This window comes from Odontesthes bonariensis, chromosome 18 (assembly GCF_027942865.1).
Source record: "Odontesthes bonariensis isolate fOdoBon6 chromosome 18, fOdoBon6.hap1, whole genome shotgun sequence".
NCBI classification, from domain to species: domain Eukaryota; kingdom Metazoa; phylum Chordata; class Actinopteri; order Atheriniformes; family Atherinopsidae; genus Odontesthes; species Odontesthes bonariensis.
This window is the reverse complement of record NC_134523.1, coordinates 6,054,412-6,076,230: the sequence shown is the minus strand read 5'-3', so window position 1 is coordinate 6,076,230 and position 21,819 is coordinate 6,054,412. Positions and strand designations below refer to the sequence as shown.

Genomic DNA, 21,819 nt, shown 5'->3' with positions numbered 1-21,819 from the left:
ACATGAAAATAAAAATCCTAAATGAAACATTAAATTAATATGACTCCTCATTTCTTTTTTTATTTATTTGTATATATAATAAAATGCTCTGCTGGTGTTATGGAAAATGAATTCTTATATGCATTGTATTGAGTGTTATAACCTGCAAATGACACAGTCATCCCTGCAGGATACCACCCTGTCCTGTTCTCTTTTAATTCCTGTTTTACAGCGGTGGGCTTGTTAGAATCAGGTAGCTGAACTTTAAGGGGGACAGATCTGGCTAACCTCAACTATAGTTGGGGGAGGAAAGATACAAAGATACCCAATCAGTGATGACATGACAATGGGCAATATAACTGTCTTTGCCTTAGCTCTGTATTTTGTACTGTGTTGTTCTCTCTTGCAAGATATTATTATAAAAGCCTCTTATCTCCTCAGAAGAAAATAACTGACTCTATGCCTTACTAAAATTTCCACCACAGCTGGGAAAACTTGTTTCCTCACATTCACATAGATGTTACTGTGTTTTTTTTTCCTTTTTTTTTTTTTCCACCTACATGCTAGTGCAGGGTACATGCAGGCGTATGATTTCTCATAATAGAATACACTTGGACTTGGAAAGTTTCCCAAAGAGATCAAACCGGAGCACGTTCCATCTATTTGCATGGGGTGTTCAGTGGTGCTGACTCTTGACCTCGGGGCTGCCTGTTGCGGTTCTTAGATATCCAGTCACTCACAAAAACTCCTCAGGAAGGGCTCAAAGACGACACGAGTTTGAGGTGTTTGCCTGGCACCCAAGTTCCCCAGATTCCAATCTGATGGGCTCTGAAATGCAAGGTCAATCCACAAAGAGCCCTCCCACAAGCTACACGGCCCAAACGTTCCTAACTTTCTAGTACGAGACACTCCCCCAGATGTTCTTTGCCCATTCCCTGACTGGACAGAGCTGTTAGTGGCATGAGAAGGAACACATCTGTGTTGGATCGTTGGTTATAATGCTATGGCTGTTCTGTGTGCTATATTAATCATTTTCATACTTCAGTGCTGTTGGTCATTCTTTGCATCTGTGGCTAGATTTTAGAAACATGTACCTTATGAGAGATATTAACGAGCTTTTACACAGATGGTGATATCATCTGACTTCAGCTTCGACAGAACAGGGTTCAGTTGCCTACAAGTAAAGGGTTAAGGACTATTCATGCTCTGCAGATACTTTGGAGATTACCTCTTACATTATTTGCACTGTCGGTGCCAGGATGTCCCGTAAACCACACAAGAGTTAAACCATTCTCCAGCTAATGTAGAGTTGCCGTAGTTTGAATTCACTCTAATGGTTTAACATATTTTCCTAAGCGGTCTGTGTGTATTTGAGTTGAGCAACTTGTAATTTCAGAGCCACATTACTCACTGAAATTTAGAGGCTGGAGCTCGTGTGTGCTCTTCCTGTTTCTCCATTTCAGCGCCTGTTATTTGACAGTCTGAAGACTTCCTGCTCTGTTCGGACGTGAGCAAACTTATAGTGTTGTATAAAGCTGTCACTGTTGTGTTCAGTGGGAGAATTACCATAAACAAGCGTGTTGTGTGTAGTGTAGTGCTCATATCGAAGGATAACTACAAAACTCTTTGCTATTTAACCACGAGTTTGGATTGTGAAGCAAAACTGAAGCGAATCATCTTGGGAGAGGCACTTTGAGTCAGAGGGAAGGGCTACGTTTGATTCTCAGTTTCATTTATCTGGAAACTACAATGGTGAGTAGCAGTGTTTATCTGGTTTTCTTTGTCATCCTCTTCGGATACATCTTGATGATTTGTTTTCTATGTTAAATGTTATTGCTGTAAAAGTATCTATTGCAGGAAAAGTTTACAACTTTATAACTAATTTATCATTACAATTCCTTCAGGATAAGGAGCCGAACAAAAGGTGAGTGAAGCGATTTACTGACACATTAGTTATGACTTTCTGCTTCACAGTTCTTTAACAATAATAGATGTTTATCATTACAGTGAACATCTGTCGAATGAAGAGGTTTTCAGAAGGAATGCTTTCCAGATCATTATTGAAATGGTGGAGCTGAGTAACCAGACTCGAGAAGACACTTCAGTGTTAGTGGACGAGGTATGTCTGATACATCAGGTGTAACATTAATTGTAATTTGAACATATGATGCCTCTTATTCGAGATAGAATATCATACATCGTTGTGTGTATTTGAACCTTACAGATCCTTCACAGCATCTTCTTTTTGGGAGAGATCAACCGTCCGAAATTTTCCCCAAAACGTCTCTTGGATGATAATGAAGAGATCTATGATCACTTGAGAGACCGTTACCCGCAGCCTTTCAGCCTCTATTCCTCTCAAATACCCAGACGGAGTCCATTTTCATGTGTGCTGGACATGGTAAGAGTGTGCTGTGTGAAAAGATGATGCAATCCTTTCTTGTTAAGTTGTACAGACTTACTGCTTCAGCTTGAATTATCTTTACACTGACATTAGTGATTCCCGTATATTGTTGCTTTAACTTTGCCCATGGTAGATTCAGTTTTCCCCAGTGGCTAAATTAGGTCAAGTTAAGGTCCAAAATAAATGGGATTAATAGCAAAAAAAAAAAGCACCTCGGGGCATAAAAACTGACTGAGAACAGTACTGTAGCAAGTGGCGCACACCACAAAAGGAATACAATGAGGTAAATAGAAGTGACTTAAATCTGAACAAAGGCCTGACAAACTTCTGTTTACAATCACAGCAGTGCTGATAGCTAAACTCTATACCCATCTGCGACATCTCTAAACAGTTTGCTGCTAGCAACTTCTTTACAACCACATTCAGCTCAAGAGGAGCACAATAAGTTGTGTGGCTGTGGCACACCTTTCAGATCACTTATTTCACAGCAGAGACAAAGGAAGACAAACATTTTTGGTTTGTCACTTTTACATTAGGTTGAACACCACAAGAAGACATTTTTAGTCAGCTTCTTACATTGCATGGACGAGTCAGTTAAAGACGAGGCCTTTTCCTCTTTTTTTGTTTCAGAGAGGTTGTGTCAGGTTGGGGTGGTAGGACACAGATGCGGACTCAGAGATGTGAAAAGCAAACAGGGTTTTATTACACAAAAAACAAAGTTCAAACAAAAGGTGCGGCTGAGCCAGATGACAAAAAAAAAAAACCTTAACTGTGGAATAAATACTTTAGACAAAACAAAACAAAAGACTTGACATAACATGGAAAACCACTTGCCATGGCATGGCATGGCATGGCATGGCATGGCATGGCATGGCATGGCATGGCATGGCATGGCATGGCATGGCATGGCATGGCATGGCATGGCATGGCATGGCATGGCATGAAGGATATTGACGGGTAGGATCTCACAAAAACAATGAGGAAACCTGGAAACTAAATACTGAGTGAGTGATAGGTGAGTGAGTGCAGCTGAGGGGAAAAACAGGTGAAGTGAATGAAGGTGATGGCAAAGCAACAGAAACTATGGGGAAAACATGGCTAAACTAAATACCGGACCTGGACTAGAAAACTAAGGCATGAGGGAAAACTAAAACATGGCAAAACTAAAAACTAAACATGGACTTAAAAACTAAGATATGATTAACACATAAAACACCAAACTAAAAACATGGGGAGAAATCCCATGGGCGTGACAGGTTGTTAATGTTCTTAAGTACAAATAAAAACATGCACAATCTGTACAAACAACACAACACACTTTGTTCCTCTTGACCTAAATGTTTTTGCAGCGGTGCTGCTGTTGAGCGTCTCTGTGGAAAGCTGTCTGGACATTTAACAGAAGGAAATGAGCAGTAGTAAAATAACTGATAACATTTGATTACATGCAGGAGTCTCAATAATTTCCCTCATAAAGCTAAAATTAGTGAATGTTTAGTTTTTCCTTTTTTATGAGTCAGATAGTCTTATACAAAGGTTTGTTTAAAAAAAAATGTTTCCCTCTTTTTTATTATAGGTAAAATGTCTAATTTGCATTGCAGAGCCATCATTACGCACCTTTTTCTGTCAGCGAACTGTTCAGGAAAAACTTTGGGTGCTTGTATCTGACAGAAATACGATTAAAATGTGTCAAACCTTGTAGACCACGTTCACATCTGTCCCCATGAACAGCATGCTAAGTCATTTCAATCTATTTGAACCCCAAGCGTGCCCAATGGTTTGGATAAAAAAAACATTGATCTGACTCACCCTTTAGTGAGAGTGTCTTTAATTTGACTTATAATTCCCCAACTATAGAGTTGTAATGATAACATTATTTGTGATTGTTTGCAGATTGTCCAAGTGGTCGGACAAGAGAATGAAGATGAGATAAAACTTAAGCTGCAAACGCTCAGCCATCAGCTGATGCAAAACGCAGAATTACAGATTTTGGTCTCCTCCACAATCTGTATCTCTAGAATCAACATCCCAGGTTCAAAGAGGTACTATGGAGTCTCCATGTCCACTAAAGGTCGTCCTGCTGGGCAAATCATGGTTGCTGCCTCCTCTTTCAGCTACTGGGATGATTATGTAGCCGATGCGGTGATGACCTACTGTCCGAAGAAGACGAAGAAGCCATACTTTGATGGAACCTTCCAACTACATGCAGAAGTCTCATGCCAGGCATATAACATCAGGAAAGGAATAGAAATGGACCCCTGTAGATCATGTGGGAATCTGTTTGGCTTGCAATCACCTGAAAAAGAAAAGCATTGGCCCTATGGCAACTGTGCTGAAGTTGAGAGTGTCAGCAACTTGCTTAAAAATGAAAACCGCGTTAGAGAAAATGTACAACCGAGACCTGAAGAGAACAGGCAGAGGGCTAAAGACGAGGTTTCAAAGCATCTTAAAAATTTGCTGAAAAATCAAGTCCAGTTCAACTGGGATGGTGTCTTCTACTGCCCAGAAAGTGTAAGAGATGAGGAAGAGGAAACTGAGGAAGAGGAAACTGAGGAAGAGGAAACTGAGTAGACTCATTTGCTTGTTCATCAAGGTTTTAATTGCTTTAAATGTTTTAAATGTTTGTTTAAAAAAAAAAAAGCCTTATGTCACCTTCTGTCTGAAAAAATAAGTTTTAAGCAAAAATTATGGTGATATAACTTATTGTGATATTATGGTGATATTACGGTGATATTATTTTATTTCCCACTGCCTCCTAGACTATAGATGCAGTTCTTAAAGAGGATATTTTAGGGGGGACAGGCATTTTTCTGTGGTTTCTGTTTGTCTACAAACATCTCTCAGCATGTTTACATGATAAAAAATGTCAGGATTGTGTTTTTCTGTGTTTTTTGGGTTGATACTGACTTCAGACACCCAAATAAAACAAACAAAAAAAAGTGATTTTTTTTTTTCACAATATGTCCCCTTTGAGACAGAGCAGTGAAACTTTATCCCTGCGGTATTTTGACCGAGGCACGAGTCACAAGCTTGTGTTGAGGTCACACATGCCTCAGTTAGGTTTATGGTACAGTTTTACACATGCTGTTTTCACCCTACAGTCATGAAATTTTCAAGCGATGTTCCACAAGAGGACTTGCAAATGTCTCCAATATTTGATCCTGATTTTTTGCGGTGAATGTATGAATGTACAATTTTGCCTTCCTGGACATTCGCTGCAACTGATCATGGTTGTTTGGTGCCTAAAAATATGTGACAAAAATTATTATGTTTATGTAAAGTCTTTTATAGCCAAGCAACTTTTTCACTGTGTGGGGCTGTTTCAATGTGAAAAAGGGTTATGACTTGTTCAACTGATTGAATATTTCCTATTTTGTGTTAAATAAAACCGTATTAGAAAACCATGTCTGTTTGGCCCCTGATGTCTTCCCATGTAGCCCCGAATGCTCCTGCTCCTCACAGCCAGTCTTGATTCCATACGAGTTCCTGGTGCACCTGCTTATCAACTTAAGACTCAGCATACTCATCTTCAAACCTTTACGAGTGCTCGACCACAAATCCAATTTAGTTACAGAGACTGTCGGCACTCATTTTCATTCATGATAATGTGCGCATAGCTGGCGAATTGTTGTTCCTCGTTTGCTTCCTCCTTGTTTATGTATTGTCGACCCTGTACCACTTTGGAAAACAATCACTTGTATGGGTCAACGCAGCCGCAGAGTATGTAAAAACTATAAAGACAAAATAAAAACACACTTTGTGTTTCTTCAGTGGTAACTACGGTCAGATTAATTTATTTATCGCATACATGAGATTTCTGAATAGAAAGCTACTTCTTGTAGGAAGTACCTGTGCTTTATACTTCGATCTGATTTGATTTGCCTTTTTTTTTAACTCTTTACCTTACCATGTTCAACTGTGAGCTTTAGTTACATTCAAAATAACATTTTGACACACAAAATATCTGGAGTTTATAAGGCACTGTGTAATCTGTTGGAGATTAAACCTTCCATAGAAATAGAGCTGAAATGCATGGTTGTGTTTCACCAAATTATAAACTATGATTGATTATTGTTAAGTTGTTTGTCATTCATGTAAATGTGTGAAGTTTCACAGTTCCACAAATGTGTGAATGCGCCTCCATTTCAGTACTTCTGCACTGACTTGGTGGCGAAAGCTGCCCAACGCATCACAGGGACTCCACTACCTGCTATTGAGGACGTTCAGAAGGAGCGATGTCTGTGCCGGGCTCGCAGTATTCTCAGGGATTCCTCACATCTGGCCATAGTCTATATCTGTTTGTCCGTATATATATATATGTATATAGCACACCTGTATATTTGTCTACATTATATAATGTATATTGACCCTCTGTTTATTAATATAGCACATCTGTATACTTGTTCATACTACATCTGTATATTACCCTTATGTATATTAATGCTAATTCATTCCCATTGGTTTAATACTGCTAAACTATTCCCACATCTCTATATTGCCATCATCTGCACGTGACTGCTCTTACTTAGATATTGCATATACTGTAGCAGCCTATATACCCCACTTGCTGCACTCTGCACTTCTGATTAGATGCTAAACTGTATTTCGCTACCTTGTATTTATACATGTGTAATGCCAATAAAGTTTAATCTAATCTAAATATTGCATAGAATGTAAAGGAGTATTTGCACAGTGTTTGTTTTGCTTCTGAACAGCCATTCAATTCATCTTCCAGCAGAGACAAATCAAGTTTTGAACAACATAACTGTTTAAAAAAATGTCAAGGTTTCATGAACGCACTGCATACCATCCACAAATATAAATGCAGTGAAAAGTAACTTCTGAGTACCGGCTGCTGATGGATCAACTTCTGATGAGCATCTTGTTGAATTTTTGTTTGAAAAAAATGCAAAAAAATTGGATTCCCTGACAAAGTACAACATAAAAATATATATATCTTTTAAAAGTCAAAGAAACTTTGTCACCTCTTTATTTTTTAGTTTATTCTCTGGTTTAATGTAATTTCAATAGTAGATAAATCCTCGTTTATTTTTTTATTTCACTTCTTTCTAGTTTTGCTTTAGCTTGTTTAAACTTTATAAAGAGGTCGACTTCGTTGATTTTCTGTAAATCCCGGACCAAAAGAAAAAGAAGACAGTACAGCTTCCACCGCCCAGCGGTGTGGTTATGGTCTCCTGTTGCGTTCAAAGGCATACCGAAATGTCAGAATCAGTTCACAAAACATGACTAAATAAAAAGTCACGTGCTGCTATTTACACAAGTTACCAACATATGTAACCCAGGAAACGAAGGACGTACAAGACTGTTGTAATTTTAGACTGTTGCAGTCTACAACTGATAAATCCACTTCTTATAAAAGCCGCCATATACCATTTTTTTTCTTTAACAAGGTAAAAGTGAGCACATGTGACTGTACAAATCTCTTCTCGCTGTTATTTGTGTGCATTTTTGCTGTTATAGAGCATATGTTACTCTTGCAGTCCACAACGTTTGACAAAAAGCGACCACGTAAGTTTAAATAATTTCTGAGCAAGTGAAGGCAGCACAGGGGAGGAGTAGCTAGACGTCAAATGAAATATAATGACGTTGTTACTGATGATAAACTTGTTCTTGAGAAGACACGCCGATTCAAGCAGCTGTGTGTATAAGCGGTAACTACTCTCAGTTGAATTTGTTTGATATTACGTGTAGTCTTTTACGCTGAATGCCTGTAGGCTTGTCAGAGGGCTCCGTAAAAACCTCTGGTATGTAATGAGCTTCGTTAGCCGCGGACATGACACAGTGTATCACGTTAGTATTGGGTTGATATTATGAATGCTCTTTTTTGTTCCCTGTGCTGGCATTATTGCCGTTTCATAGTTAGTTGTTGTCATTGTTTGTCATGGAAAACGGTAACTGCACTTTGTCGGTCGCCTTTATGTTGGTTTCGTTATCAAAACTGCAGCGAGGGTCTGGTCACGTGACATGTCGCAGCAAATAGTTAAAAGCGCCTCAAAGTGCCTCATTTTTTTCATTTTATTTTTTATTGCAATTAAAGAACAATGACAGAGACATGGTGTGACAATAAGGCAAAACAAGGATATAACAATGTAAAGGACAATTTAGATTAGCTTAGGCTACATTAAACAACTAAAAGAAAAACAAACAATAAACAAAACTAGAGCAATACATTAAAGAACATTCAAAAGTCTTTCATTTTTCTTATTATTTACAAACTTAAGAGACTTGAAAAGAGCAGACATTTCTAACATAAAAACATTAAAGAAAGGCTGATTTTTCTGCCAAAAGCGCCTCAAAGTGCTTTCTAAATGTTGACAAAGAATTGTCACTTTCAGGCTTAATACAGACACCTGTCATTTTAGCAAGCTTTAAACACAAATCAGTCAACACATGAACTACTTTACTGATCTATATTACAGACAAAGGGGAATGAGACAGATCCGTTTATAGCTATAAAGTGTGTTGCAGTCTGCATGTAAATGTAAATGTATTTTATTTATACAGCCCTTTACAGACAATCCTTACGATGTACCAAAATGCTTTAGAACGGGTAAAAAATAAAGAGAAGAATAAGTAAAAACAAATAAAAACAATAAAAGAACAGGGAAAGCAATAAAATACAACAAAATCAAATAAGATAACGTGTCATCATACTACTGGGCATTAAAAGCAATCCTAAATAAGAAGGTTTTTAGCCTAGATGTGAAGATGCCGAGGTCAGAAATGAGACACAGCTCAACGGGGAGCTTATTCCAGAGCCTGGGGGCAGCGCTGGGAAAGGCTCGCTCACCCCAGTGTTTGTATTCTGACCTGAGCACTTCCAGCAAAAATTGATTTGTTGACGTCAGAGCTCTACCAGGATTGCAGACTGTTAAAAGCTCAGATAAATATGATGGGGCGAGGCCGTTAAGAGCTTTTTGTATGGATCGCTGTTGGTTTTCAGCGGGATTCTTTGTAACATCACATTGCTGTGGTATGGAAAAGTAGTCAAATCCTGTACTACCTGTTCATGAATGTGCACAGTTGTTTCTTTATTTGCTTGAACTTCTTTAAACATTTTTTTTTTAGGTGACTGAGAGCCAGGATGGCGGCTGCTACATTTATGAGGTATCTACGAAAGAGATGTTTTCACGTTTCTGAAGTGAATTATGTATTTGTAAGATGAAACTTAGCTGATGTTTTGCAACCTCACATAAGAAATGTCACCGTTGCCAATTTTTCTAACATCCCGTCTTTTCCATCTTCCAGTGTGGCTGATCCGCTTGTTTTGCCAGATATGGGGCAGTGCAGAATAGCAGAAGGTCAACAACACATTTGTGTCCTACATGAAAATAAAACCTTATTTTTTAGCCTTTTATTCTTTGTGACATGTTTATCCATATTTCTACATGTTGTCTTTACTGTGTTGCAGGTGCAAAGTACCGGGAATGGATCTCAAAGTTTGTGTCCACCTACAGACACAAACATTTAGCCCTTAAGTATCCGTCTGGGGCCATTTTGAAGATAGCAGGGCTCGAGGACACCATTTACGGAGCGAAGCTAGATGAGGTGGAGGGTTGGGGGAAATTTTACCTCCCCAAGATGGTAAACATGCAGGTTTTAGGTGTGGTGGAAGGCACATCGTGCCCGTGCGACCAGCTCGTGCTGATGACATGTGAAGACAAAAAGCTGTACGCCTATGATGGAGATGAGCTGCATGTGGTGGCTTCAAGTCTGGAGCAGCTCGGTAACAAGAAAATAGACTATCCAGCAGACAAGAGCTATTACAACGGAGAGGCCTTCCAAGATTTGGTGAGACGTTAGTCTTAAATGAGGACCAGCAGGATCTGGGGTACCTAACAGTTTCTTTCTTTCTGTTGTTAAACTGTGGTCTGATCTGTGTAGACTGAGGAGGACTGGGCTGAAGTGAAGAAGGGACCTGTGGGGAGGAGTTTGGAGCGAGAGCATCAAAAACTGACGGCAGCAATTAAGTCAACATTCTTGCAAAACTTAAAATCCCAAAAATAGGTGCGTATTTGTCTAACGTGGACTTACATGCGGGGTGGATCTTGATGTCCCACCTGTTCCAGCGTGCGCAAATGCAGCCGCTGACCAAAGACAGATTCTGCCTTTGAGGATCTTGACAAAACCATAAAGTTACGGCTGTAATGTCTCTAAATGTTAATTATTGTGGAAGATTAGAAGCTTGATCTGTAGTGGGATGACTTTCCTGATGGCTTTTTTTCTTCTTTTTTTTTTGTCTCGCAGATGCTGGTGTGCCCCAGAAGAAAGACGTGCTTTCCAAAAGTCTTGCATCCACCATTTTGAAAACATGCACCAAAGCAACACTTTACTGAACCTTCCTCCTTCAACTTAATTAAATGTTTTAAGCAAAGCTGCATGTGTAACATGAAACCTCTGAGATTGTGCCTGTACTGGTTTTCTTGTCGGCTCCTGTCACGCAAGCAAAAGAGACATTTCATTTTCACTTGCATCCAGTTGAAAATGTCATTGTTATGTCTAAGTAACTGTCTACCAGGTTTATCAGGAAGTGATGTGTTTAACTCCTGCTCTCATTTGATTAAAGCCACATCAACCACTTGTACCATCGCACTTGTTCATACTGGCTTAATAAAGTACTCATATATCCTCTCCAGCTGCTGCCATTTTGTTGTTGCGTACAGACGCTCGCGTCTCTGCACTCTGCAGTAAGGCCTTTGACCCGAGCTTCCTCATTCTCAAAGTTAACCATTTATGAAGCAACATAACAATACTTCATCAAAGACTAAAGCTCTGGTGAGATAATAATTTTAAAGAAGACGTTTACCAACAGGGAACTTCATCAAAAGGCTGTCACTTTGCGCCAAACTCTGGTTCTGGAGGTGGAAGTGATGAGATTTGAGAATTGGAAAATTGAATTGTGCGACACTGCTTTTATAAGTTTGCCAACGTTAAGTGAGGTCTGGTATTTGTGAAACTGTCCGATTTAAGGGTGTGGGTGTCAGTCCACGGGTTCAAGTGGATTTACTGGAAACCACGTGACAATTTCTGAGAAGGAAGTGACTCAAGAATAATAAAAAAAAACAGCTTTCAGTTTTGTTCTTAGTAATCATGGCAGCAACGGTGAGTTAGCTTTCTTACTCTCAGACACTGTTAAATATGTTCAGCTTCATACATTTAACTCTAATGTCAGTAAAATATCGACTTATCATGCACTTTTCTTTTTTTGTCCGATGACTGATGTAGGGAGAAGAGCTAAAAAGGTAAGTGATAATTCTGCGTAAAGGCGCTGTCGCGCACTGGTGTCTCCCGTAACCTCCCTTATTTATTCATTCAGGAGAGAAGAATTCCTGAAAAGTCAAGAGCCCTTTAAAATAAACGCTCTAAAGATTATTACCCAGATGGTTGATTGGTGCAATAAGACCCGTGGAAGCAAACACTTGGTGGATGAGGTAGGTTCAACGGGGCGTTTTAAACAGACATCTTCAGTCATTCTTTTGGTTGCCTAAACGTGTTTTCACCCAACAGATGCTTCACAGCATCTTCTTCCTGGGGGAAATCAACAAAGTCCCGTTTTCTCCAAGTGAAATTATCCCTGATGAGGAATTGCTCAACATCTTGAAGGAGAAATATTCCCAAGCTTTCGACTGCTATCTGACTCACCTTCCCAAGCGAAGTCCATTTTCATGGGTGCTGGATATGGTAAGATGTTAGCCTAAGTTAGATGGTAAATGCACTGCAGTTAGCATGCTGGCAATAAATGAATGAATTAATAAGCAAATGTGTTTAAAAAGAAAAAAAATCTAAGTTGCACATAATGAATAGTGTGTATAGTAAACAAACAGGGGAAATGAGCAACTACACATTTCTAGTGCATTTTAAAAAGCTTTCTAAAAGGAATCTTTAACACAAATTCATGAGGTAAGCATAAACCTCTGCTGAAGCAGCCTTTCGGATGAGAGGTGAACGCACCCAAGGACCAAGAAAGCAGGGCCGTTTCTAGCTTTGTGGGGGCCCTAAGCAAGATGCTGTTGGGGGGGCCCTAGTTCTTCAAACTACAATGAAGAGATTCCTAACACTAGATGGTACACTAGGATCTATTACACCTTATGAGAAAAACAGGCTACAGTTTAAAGGGATAATCCGGAGTAAAATGCACTTTAGATCAATTTACGGGATGTTGGGAGTACATACGTTGAGTTGACATCAAAATCATGTCATTCAGATGTGTTTTGAGAATTTCGATTTGACCGTTTTTAACCAAAAGTCGTTAATCTGGAAGTCAGAGGGGCATATCGTTTTCGCCGCTACAAAACGTTTTTTTTATACCTCTTCTACAGCTCCAAACAACATAACACTTACGTGGCAGTGAGTAGAGGGTCCCTAAAGCCAAACCGAAGTGTCCCGAGGTCTTCATGTGGTCGGATAGAGAGTCTAGAATTAATTTAATCAAGCCAGTACCTGCTCTTCTCTGCTACTCAATCAAAGCCTCTTCCGTCAACATGAGGCTATCTCACGCGAGACATCACGTCACGTGAGTCCGTAGGAGTTGATTGCCGAGTATGGAGTAACACTCTCTGGAAATTCACAATTTCGTTGCCGTTTTTTTTACAAACATAGTCCAGTATTTCTTTCGAAAGTGAAATGAAGTTGTATGCAACAGCAAAGCCTAGCTTACTAACAGGTTGGAATTTTAGAAATGTCACGTGATCTAAAGTGCATTTTACTCCTTTAAACTAAACATCTTAAGTTGAGCCACTCAGGCAAGTTAAACCGATTAAAAAAAACTATAATACAAAGAAAACAACAAGATATAAATAAAACAGATTTTGAGTGTTTTTAAAAAAATATTAAACATTGTAATGTACAGCGACCCTTTAACACTTTTAAGAAGTTTCTGCATTAATTTACACATTGTACTAGTTAAAGTAATAAAACTAAGAAAGATTATCCACTGCCACAATATTCTAAAATAATCAGCATGATGTCTAATATTTATATATCACTGTAAAACCTTAAAATATATTTTTAAAATTATAAACAGTAGCACACTTCTAATTAGAGGCCTATACAATACACACCAAACTTAGTAAATTAATCCTAAGCAATGCTAAAATAATGTTAAGTGTTGAATATCTGAGACACAACTTCCACTGAAAAACGACAGAGCAGGACAACAACAGTCATTCCCATGGTAGGACAGACTGTTCATTCACATGTGACATATTCATTTTATTAGGGCCGGGATTCGATAAAAAATTTAATCTAATTAATTAGAGGCTTTGTGATTAATTAATCGAAATGAATCGCATTTTTAATCATGTAAATATTTGACCTAAGAACAGTGAGAATCTCTTTGTGTCACTTTCTTTCTGCATGGCAGATGTTGTGTCAGGCGATGCAATCCGTACTCCAAGTGGTCTACAGTAGCCTACCTGTCATACCTGTCAGCGGCCCGCTACACCACTCAATGTGTGACAGTGCTGTCCAACAAATATGACCTAATAATGCCACAAAAACACCAGACACAGTTCATCTTTGTAGTTTATTTTATTTGTATCCTATGTTTATTTTTGAAGAATATCAGGGATGTAATAAATACATGAGATAGCTACAGATTAATACAGGACATTTGAATTCTCCTCAGATGAGGCTGAACATGTAGCTTTGGGGCCTCCTGGTGGCTACGGGACCCTAAGCATTCGCCTAGTTCGCCTATAGCAAGAAACGACCCTGCAAGCTCTCTAAATAGGGTCCCTGAGGAAGCTCACACGTTGTTGTTTTTTTTTATAGGCTTATTGTACAGATTGAGGCAGATTTAAGTAAAAGTTTCTTTGTAGCAACAGGCTAGAAATCATAACTGCAGTTAATGTGTTTGAAAAGTGTGTTTAACAGTTAGCCTTCTATGAAGAATTGACTTAAGGACAGTAACAGCAAATGTTTTTACTAACAAAAAAAAAAATCAAATTGAAATAGTCCATAACAACATATGCTTTTCAAGCATTTAATGAACAAATGTTGTCATTTATAAAGTAAAACGTAAGCTCAGAGATAAATGTAGTAAAGTATTAGGTCCCATGTTGCCTCCTGAGATGCAGTAAAGTTGACATTTACATACTCATTTAAGGAAAAGACTCCAGTAAAGTTGAAGTACTTGAAGTACCTGAAATGTGTACTTAAGTGAAGGCACTCGCGTTCGTTCCACCACTGAATGATTGTTTACTGCTTCCAGATTGTCCTGCAGAAGAAACCGGAGAATGAAAACCAGATAAAGCAGAGTTTATCAGATCTTGTCAACACTCTGGAACCAGGTTTTTTGGTCTCCTCAACCCTCTGTGTCTCCACATTTATCAAATCCCCGAAATCTAAATGTGGTCAAACTTCCAAGACATCAGACAAGTACTATGGAGTCTCCATGTCCACGAAGGGTCCCAATCCTGGGAAAATTGTGATTGGTTGCTCCTGTCTGAGTGCCTGGGAATATTACGTCGCTGGTGCAGTGATGACCTACTATCCGGAGAATAAGAAGAAGCCATACTTTGATGGAACCATCCAACTGCCTGCAGAAGTCACGTGCCAGGCATATAACATCAGCAGTGGAAGAGAAATGAACCCCTGTAGATCATGTGGGAATCTGTTTGGCTTGCAAACACCTGATGAAAAAGAATGGTCCTATGGCAACTGTGCTGAAGTTGAGAGTCTGAGCAACTTGCTTAGCAATGAAAAAGTAAATCCAACACCTAGCAAAAACCCTGGCGACAGGAAGAAAGCCATGGCTAGTGTCCATGAGGAGCTTAAGAAGGTGCTAAAAATGATTCAGTTTAAAACATGGAAAGGTGAATTCTACACAGCACAGTAACCTGTAGTCTTGAAAGACTGCAGGATACTTTGCAGTGTTGGTGGTCTTTAACAATCTGATGTTTTCATCTGATTCTTCATTAAGAAAAGATGCTCCACTGTTGCATGGCATCGCTACAATCACAAAGTCATCTTGAGACGCTTTACACTTTCAAACTGTTTATGCTCAACCTTTTTGTAATCTGCTGTGCATGTAGTAGTTGCTTGTATGTCCACATTTTAAGTGACTCGTGAAGACATAATGAAAACTGTGTTGCTCATGTTGTTAACAATAAAACCAGAATGAGATGCTGACCAAAACTCGTGATTTACTTTTGATTTTTGTTACTGCAAACAGTTTTTTTTTGCACCCATTATTGTCGCTTCTCTGTGGTGGCGTTTGTGTACAGATGTACCACTGGATGGCAGCACAGCCACATTCAGGTGAGATCTGCCAAAAGACACGACTCAGTCATTATTCTAGCAGCTGCTAAACTATATTCCATACATTTTGTGGCAGCCTGAGTCCAATCACATTATCTCATCACACCCTAGATTTGGTTGGACGGAGGAAATTGAGAAGAACTAATTAACAGCTCAGTCTTGTGTTAGTTTGGGCCCTCTGCTCATCTTCAGCTGACCTCTTCAGTTGTTCTCATCTCAAAGTCCTGAGGTCCGTTTCACGTAGCAGGTTTAGTGAAAACTCTGAGTAGGTTAACCCTGAAATGAGGGAAACCCTGAGTTTTCCGTTTCACAAAGGGAGGTAACTCAACCCCGAGAAAGAGGGGTAACTCTAGCCTGTTTCACAAAGAGAGGTAACTTAACCTCTCGGTCAGTTACCGGAGTAACAGACTCTCTGAACCTAACCTGGTCGGGACCAGGTTTTCCTAAAGAAACCTCGAGTTTCTTTCTGTCTCCGCCCTCTTTCAGCCACACACGCCATTTGATTTCCTCATTCATTCAGTCAGCAGAGCGAGTTCTTCTACTTCTAGAAGTCCATTAGGTATAGTAGGAGACGACTTTTTTCACGAACGTGTCCTTTTGACAACAATCGCGTGGATGAAGGTGCAGCATTACTGCGCAGAGAAATAAATATTCGTCGGAGATGGTTATCAGACCGCGCATAGATTTTTGCATTGACAGACAATTATCTTTTTGAGCGGCACCATCAGAATGTGTTGGGACAAAAGAAAAAAAAAGACATAAAAGACAAATAAATATTTGTATGAATAGGCTTAAAAAAAGACATATATAGGCCTATTATATTTTATAAAGGCACTCGTGTCTTGGGGGTGGACTCCCTCAGCCACTGCCCTCCCGTTAGAGGTGGTGGCCACCACCCGTTTTACGGGCATCTGCCTTCTTTCTGTTGGCTCAGTAGAAGTCTGTGTTAGTTTAATTATTTCACAGAACATGATATAGATGATGACTCTAAATTGTCCTTCGGAGTGACTGTGAGTGTGTATGGTTGTTTGTCTCGTTTGTCTCTATGTGGCCCTGTGATGGACTGGCGGCCTGTCCAGGGTGTACCCCGCCTCTTGCCCATTGACCGCTGGGATAGGCTCCAGCCCCCCCGCGACCTGACTGACGGATTCAGCGGAATAGATAATGGATGGATGGATGATATAGATGAGAAGACATAGTTTATGTGTGTGAAAACAGCATTATGTTGGGAATAAAATAACTGCACAGTCAAATAGCCACTTAATATTTATTTTACAGTGTAAAACATGATCAAAATGAGGTACCTCCATGCCGAGGTCTCACCTGTTTGAACAATGTTTTTATATTTCATCTTAAACTGCTGCCAAGAGCGCTTCTCCCCTGCGGGATTGCACCTAAATGAAATAAATGAATGGGCTACCATTCAAGCAGTTTCCCTGTAATATTATTGTGATTGCAAAGGACTACATTTAAACTTACACTTTTGCTGCTGCAGTGGTGTTGCACTTATTTCTAAAAACGTATTGAAACTCGCCGTATGAGCGCATTAAGATTTCCAATTCCAGGTTGGTGAAAATCGTAGCCCCTCCTCTTCCCCGTTGCCAAGGTGACTCGTCGAATCGGGGCTCCATTGATGCTGGCTTTTTAAAGTTGTGGTGCACGCGCTAAACTCAAGGTGAACTTACTCAGAGTTGATTAACCTCACTCAAATCAGCGTTTCTGGAACCGAAAACTCAGAGTTTTCTATCTCAGAGTAGATCAACTCAGAGATCAGGAATAGACTCAGAATTGGTTGAACCTGCTACGTGAAACGGACCCCAGGTTTCTTTGACACCAAACAGAGACAGTACATAATGATGCTGTATATTGTAAGGGGGGGATCTCATAGAAGTGTCCTGTTATGAGATCTTATAAGTTTTTGCTGAGCAAAGTGCAACTTTCAAAAATATTCAACTTACCCAAGACTCTGATGTAAAACCACATAAACAAAATAAAACTGCATTCTAGTCTAATATGGATTACTGTACAAAGTAATAAGGGGGAGAACAAACTAATTATTAACCTCCAGCCGGTTTGTGCTTGTGTGCCAACGATGGCATTTCTGAACTCAAAGTCTTGAGAAACAAACAAAATGCCATTGGTGAGGAAAGCTCTCACGTCTGGTGAGTGATGGGAAATAAGATTTATTTTCAGCTGCTACGTCACAGGTGCTTTGTCTGGCTTTTCCTGTGACCTTCTCTCCAATAACATGTTTGTTTTCGGGTCTATATTTGTGTAGCCAACAGCTACCAGAGAGGGAAATCCTGTCTGACCTCTGAGCCTGGGCTGATCAAAACACTGACACTTGGTGACGTCAGAGAGGCATAATGGGGAATTTTCCTTTGAGCCAAATTTAATTTGTGGCTCTTGTCTGTGTGCGAACGGTAAACAGACAGTCCTCGATGCTTAACAGATATATGAATACCTGGAATCGGATGCCCTGGCTGGACTCTCAAAACGGGAGTATTGAACTGTGCATCATGCTCGCGTGCACACAAACACACAGATGGTTACAGTTAGACTGTAATATTTTGACTGAAGTAGCCCGTGGTGTTTCATGTCTGGAAAATCTGAGTCATGCTCATTTGAAAAATCAGCTCTGATCTGATGAAAGCTTTCTTTAATCACCCTGTAATGCATTCGGACATTTTTGTGAGGAAAAAAACAAACGCTCAGAAAATGAACACACATCGCCATCACTGTGTTCATATACAGCATGTGGGCCCGTGTATGATTAACGTGGGGGGGGGGGGGGGAGTACCTGTTCATTTTTTTAAAAAAGTGATCTAATTTTTAGTTCATTCGGTCGTTCTTTTAACTCCATCCATTAGGAGGGGAATTTTAAAAAGCGAAGGCAAACCGGAATGGCAAAAAACTTCACTGACTTCCCAAGAAAATGCAACAAATCCAACTTCTAATCTTTAGCTTTTTAAAGTGATTACTATGTTTGGTGTTGTTTCAGCTTTCCAAAACATGACCACTTTGCGTCTGATGCGACGCAATTTGGATCTTTTCTACAGCTCTCTATAAACCTGTTGAAAAAAAGTCTAGGCCATCACATCAAATCCTGTTCTCTCAGAAATGCAGCTGCTGTTTGCGTTCTCTGTCCACACTGCTGTTCACAGTGCTAATGCTAAGCCCTTCCAGGTTTGTACCAGTCGCCCTAAAAAACCCTGTTTGGGCATAAACTTTGATTAGCTTAGAACGGTGTGCTGTACGGTGTGCTGCATATTAAGTTATTTGTTTTTGTTGTTTTGGGGACATTTTGAATCAGCCCAGTGCTTGCCTCACACATCCAGCTTGACTAACAATAGCTTGTGTGAAGGAGTATCCAGACTTGCCAGGTAGTCCCAGGCCAGGCTGCTCAGTCGGGGGTTTGAGGCACCACCTCCAGTCATTCCATTCAGTTGTGGCTAGCTTTGAATAGGTGACTCTGCCAGCTCTGATTGGAGATTTTCATGACACTGCTTCGTAACAAAGGGTGAAAACAAACACAGTGCTCCCCCTTTCTGTGTGGGTGGAAGGAGTCAGGTCTTCGCCAACAATCGGAGTCCAGGTGTTGCTTAGACTGTCTCTAATAAAGAGAAAGAGGGAGTTATAGGCAACGTAATCAGCTGTACTGTAGTAACAACACAGACTTGCTGGGGGGGGGGGGGGGGTTCTGTTTCCTGAGTAGGACCCCCCCACAGCCACCCCATCCTCATCTTTTAAATTTTTCAAAATGGTTCATGATTGGCCAACCTCTCTCCATTTTTGGGACAGAGAGAAATAAGTCTTTTTTTTTTTGCATATAAAACCTAACATTACAAATATTTATAAAGTGTTTTTGTTGGGGAAAACAGAGCAAGCTAACCAGCATCATTACATCTTATATAACACGCCATATACAGAGCAAAAAGGCCCCCGCCTTGGTGAAGCTGTCATCTGCTGGAGTAGTAAAACAATGGGAGTGAAGGGTGAGAGATAACAGAGCACTGCCCCTGCTGCGATAATAACACTGCCACGGCTATATTTAGGGGCACTCTTTGATAAAATTGCTTGCTGCGTGTGTGTATGATTGTATTGTTCATGTTGTGGGGACACAAATCTCCTCCCATAGTCACATCGCAGTGCTGCAGCTCACCCAAATTTTAGGCTGAAGAGTTGGTTTAAGGTTAGCGCGAGACTGTGTTTGGGTTTATGTTAGGATAAGGCGATTAGTAGCTGTGGTGAGAAGTACGGGCTACATTTCAAAGAAATGAATATAAGTCGGTGCAATGTCCTCTGAAGGGATGGAAACAGGAGCGTGTTTGTGTGTGTTTCAGTGGCAGCGTGCACCAGGCTGCCCAGAACACAGAGCTATGCAGCTCTACAACAGCTCATCATTTAACCATGCCAGTAAAATCACTTTCAAATGCACTAATGTGTGCAGTTCCCTCTGCAACAGACATATGTGCTGTCAAATAAAAAAAACATTGGTGGGTAGTTTAATTTTACAGCAAAACCTTCATTTGCAAGCTTGTCCCGTTTAAAACCATCTTCGTGCATTGAATAACACCGTTCATGTCAAATAGGTGTCGATCTGATTCTGGGTATGGCGGATTGCTATCACTGTCAGCCCTATAAACACACACACACTCCCTCTCACGGTTTTAAAGCTGACCTTTCTGTAAAAGGGACATCGTGGCCTTTCCCCTACATTCTCAGTCCAAAGTACACCTCTCATTAAACCAGCACCAGAGCTTGCCACCATGCCCTTTTTTCCAATAAAAACATCTCCAGCCCTGAAAGCAGAATAATGACTTTTCTCTGGATTTTTTACTCATGTCTGAGGCCAGCTGATGCATCAACAGGAGGTGCAAGATGGCTCTTCTACTTTGTTTTCTCTTTCTATACTCCAAATACAAGCCCCCAACATTTTTTTCCCCACCCACACCACAGTTTTCCCCCTTTTTTTCCCCTGTTAAATCAGAATTAGGAAAGAAATCTATGTACCAAAACTCAATTTAAAGGTAAATGTACACTACACATTACAGGGGAAATATAATCATGTTATAGCAACTAAGCAGAGGTGATTAAAAATGAACCGTTCTCAAGTAAAAATCACAAAGTGCTCCAGAAAACAATAACATAGATAAACAGGTAATAAATCAGACATAAAAGACAAAAAACAAAAACTTGTCTCAATAAACACGTTTTCAGCTGCTGTAAAAACAAAGAAAGCTCATTAAAATTGAGTTGAAACACAAACAGTGGCCTCTGATGGCCTCTGATTGTAAGAGTGCAGATTTAATGAAGCTGAAATAAACAAAGGGGCTTGACCATGCAGAGCCTGAGGATTTTGCACCAAGAGTTCATATTATTTCTAAAATGAACAGGTAACCAGTGAAGGGACGACAAAACAGGAGTCATGGGTGCTTCTCCATCAGTTCCTTAAAGGGTCTTGCAGCAATGTCTTTTAGAATCTGAAGACAATCGGGGTTTCCTTTTGCTTTTTGTGAAGTGAAAAGTGTGTTGCAGTCATGACATCGAGATTAAATAAAAGTATGAACAATCTTCTTCAATTCAGCATTTGACTCCAACCTTCTTCATTTCGGAATATTCCTTATGTACGAAAGGGCAATTCTGAACCAGCTGTTTGGAATGACACACTAAAGGCATGGATTTGAAAAACACAACAAATAAATTTCTCAGGCTCGAGAGAGGAACCTAAAGAGTGATTTGTGGAATCTAACAATCTGTCCAAGAGGGAGCATATATGACAAGAGAATAGGGCCCAAAATGAAACCCTGAGGGACCCCTAATGACAGTCCAAGAGTTTTCGGACTTGATCTGATTTATGTGAACACCAAAACTCCTGTCAGAAAGATAAGATATGAACAGATCTAAAAGAAATCCAGAAGTCCTTAAAAAAAATTATGAAGCCTATTGATTAGTGTTCCATGATCAAAAGCAGAGGTAAGGTCAAGTAAATCCGAGCGATGAGCTCTACAGAATCTGCAGTCATCATAATGTCACTATGTACTAGAGGAGCTTCAGTAGACTACAAAAAAACAAACTAAATTTGATCACAAATGCTGTGTTGTTCCAGTGGGAAAACCAAATGCATAATTTCTTACATTGTAATGATGAATGCAATT

General features: G+C 39.8%; 2 protein-coding genes and 1 long non-coding RNA gene across 5 annotated transcripts in view; 2 read left to right on the top strand and 1 right to left on the bottom strand.

The window, feature by feature from the left end:
* The window catches only part of rpl14 (ribosomal protein L14), a 128,456-nt gene that overhangs the window by 9,961 nt on the left and 96,676 nt on the right, over positions 1 to 21,819 (bottom strand). The gene's annotated exons all lie outside the window — the stretch shown is intronic.
* On the top strand, positions 1,420 to 5,013 carry LOC142367467 (uncharacterized). Its single transcript, XM_075449436.1, has 5 exons — positions 1,420 to 1,731; positions 1,884 to 1,903; positions 1,987 to 2,098; positions 2,204 to 2,380; positions 4,274 to 5,013. The coding sequence occupies exons 1-5, from the start codon at positions 1,729 to 1,731 to the stop codon at positions 4,949 to 4,951; spliced, it is 990 nt and encodes a 329-aa protein (XP_075305551.1). The 5' UTR covers positions 1,420 to 1,728; the 3' UTR covers positions 4,952 to 5,013.
* On the top strand, positions 12,004 to 15,538 carry LOC142367643 (uncharacterized). Its single transcript, XR_012767140.1, has 2 exons — positions 12,004 to 12,082; positions 14,613 to 15,538. It is a non-coding gene; the product is annotated as an uncharacterized LOC142367643 (long non-coding RNA).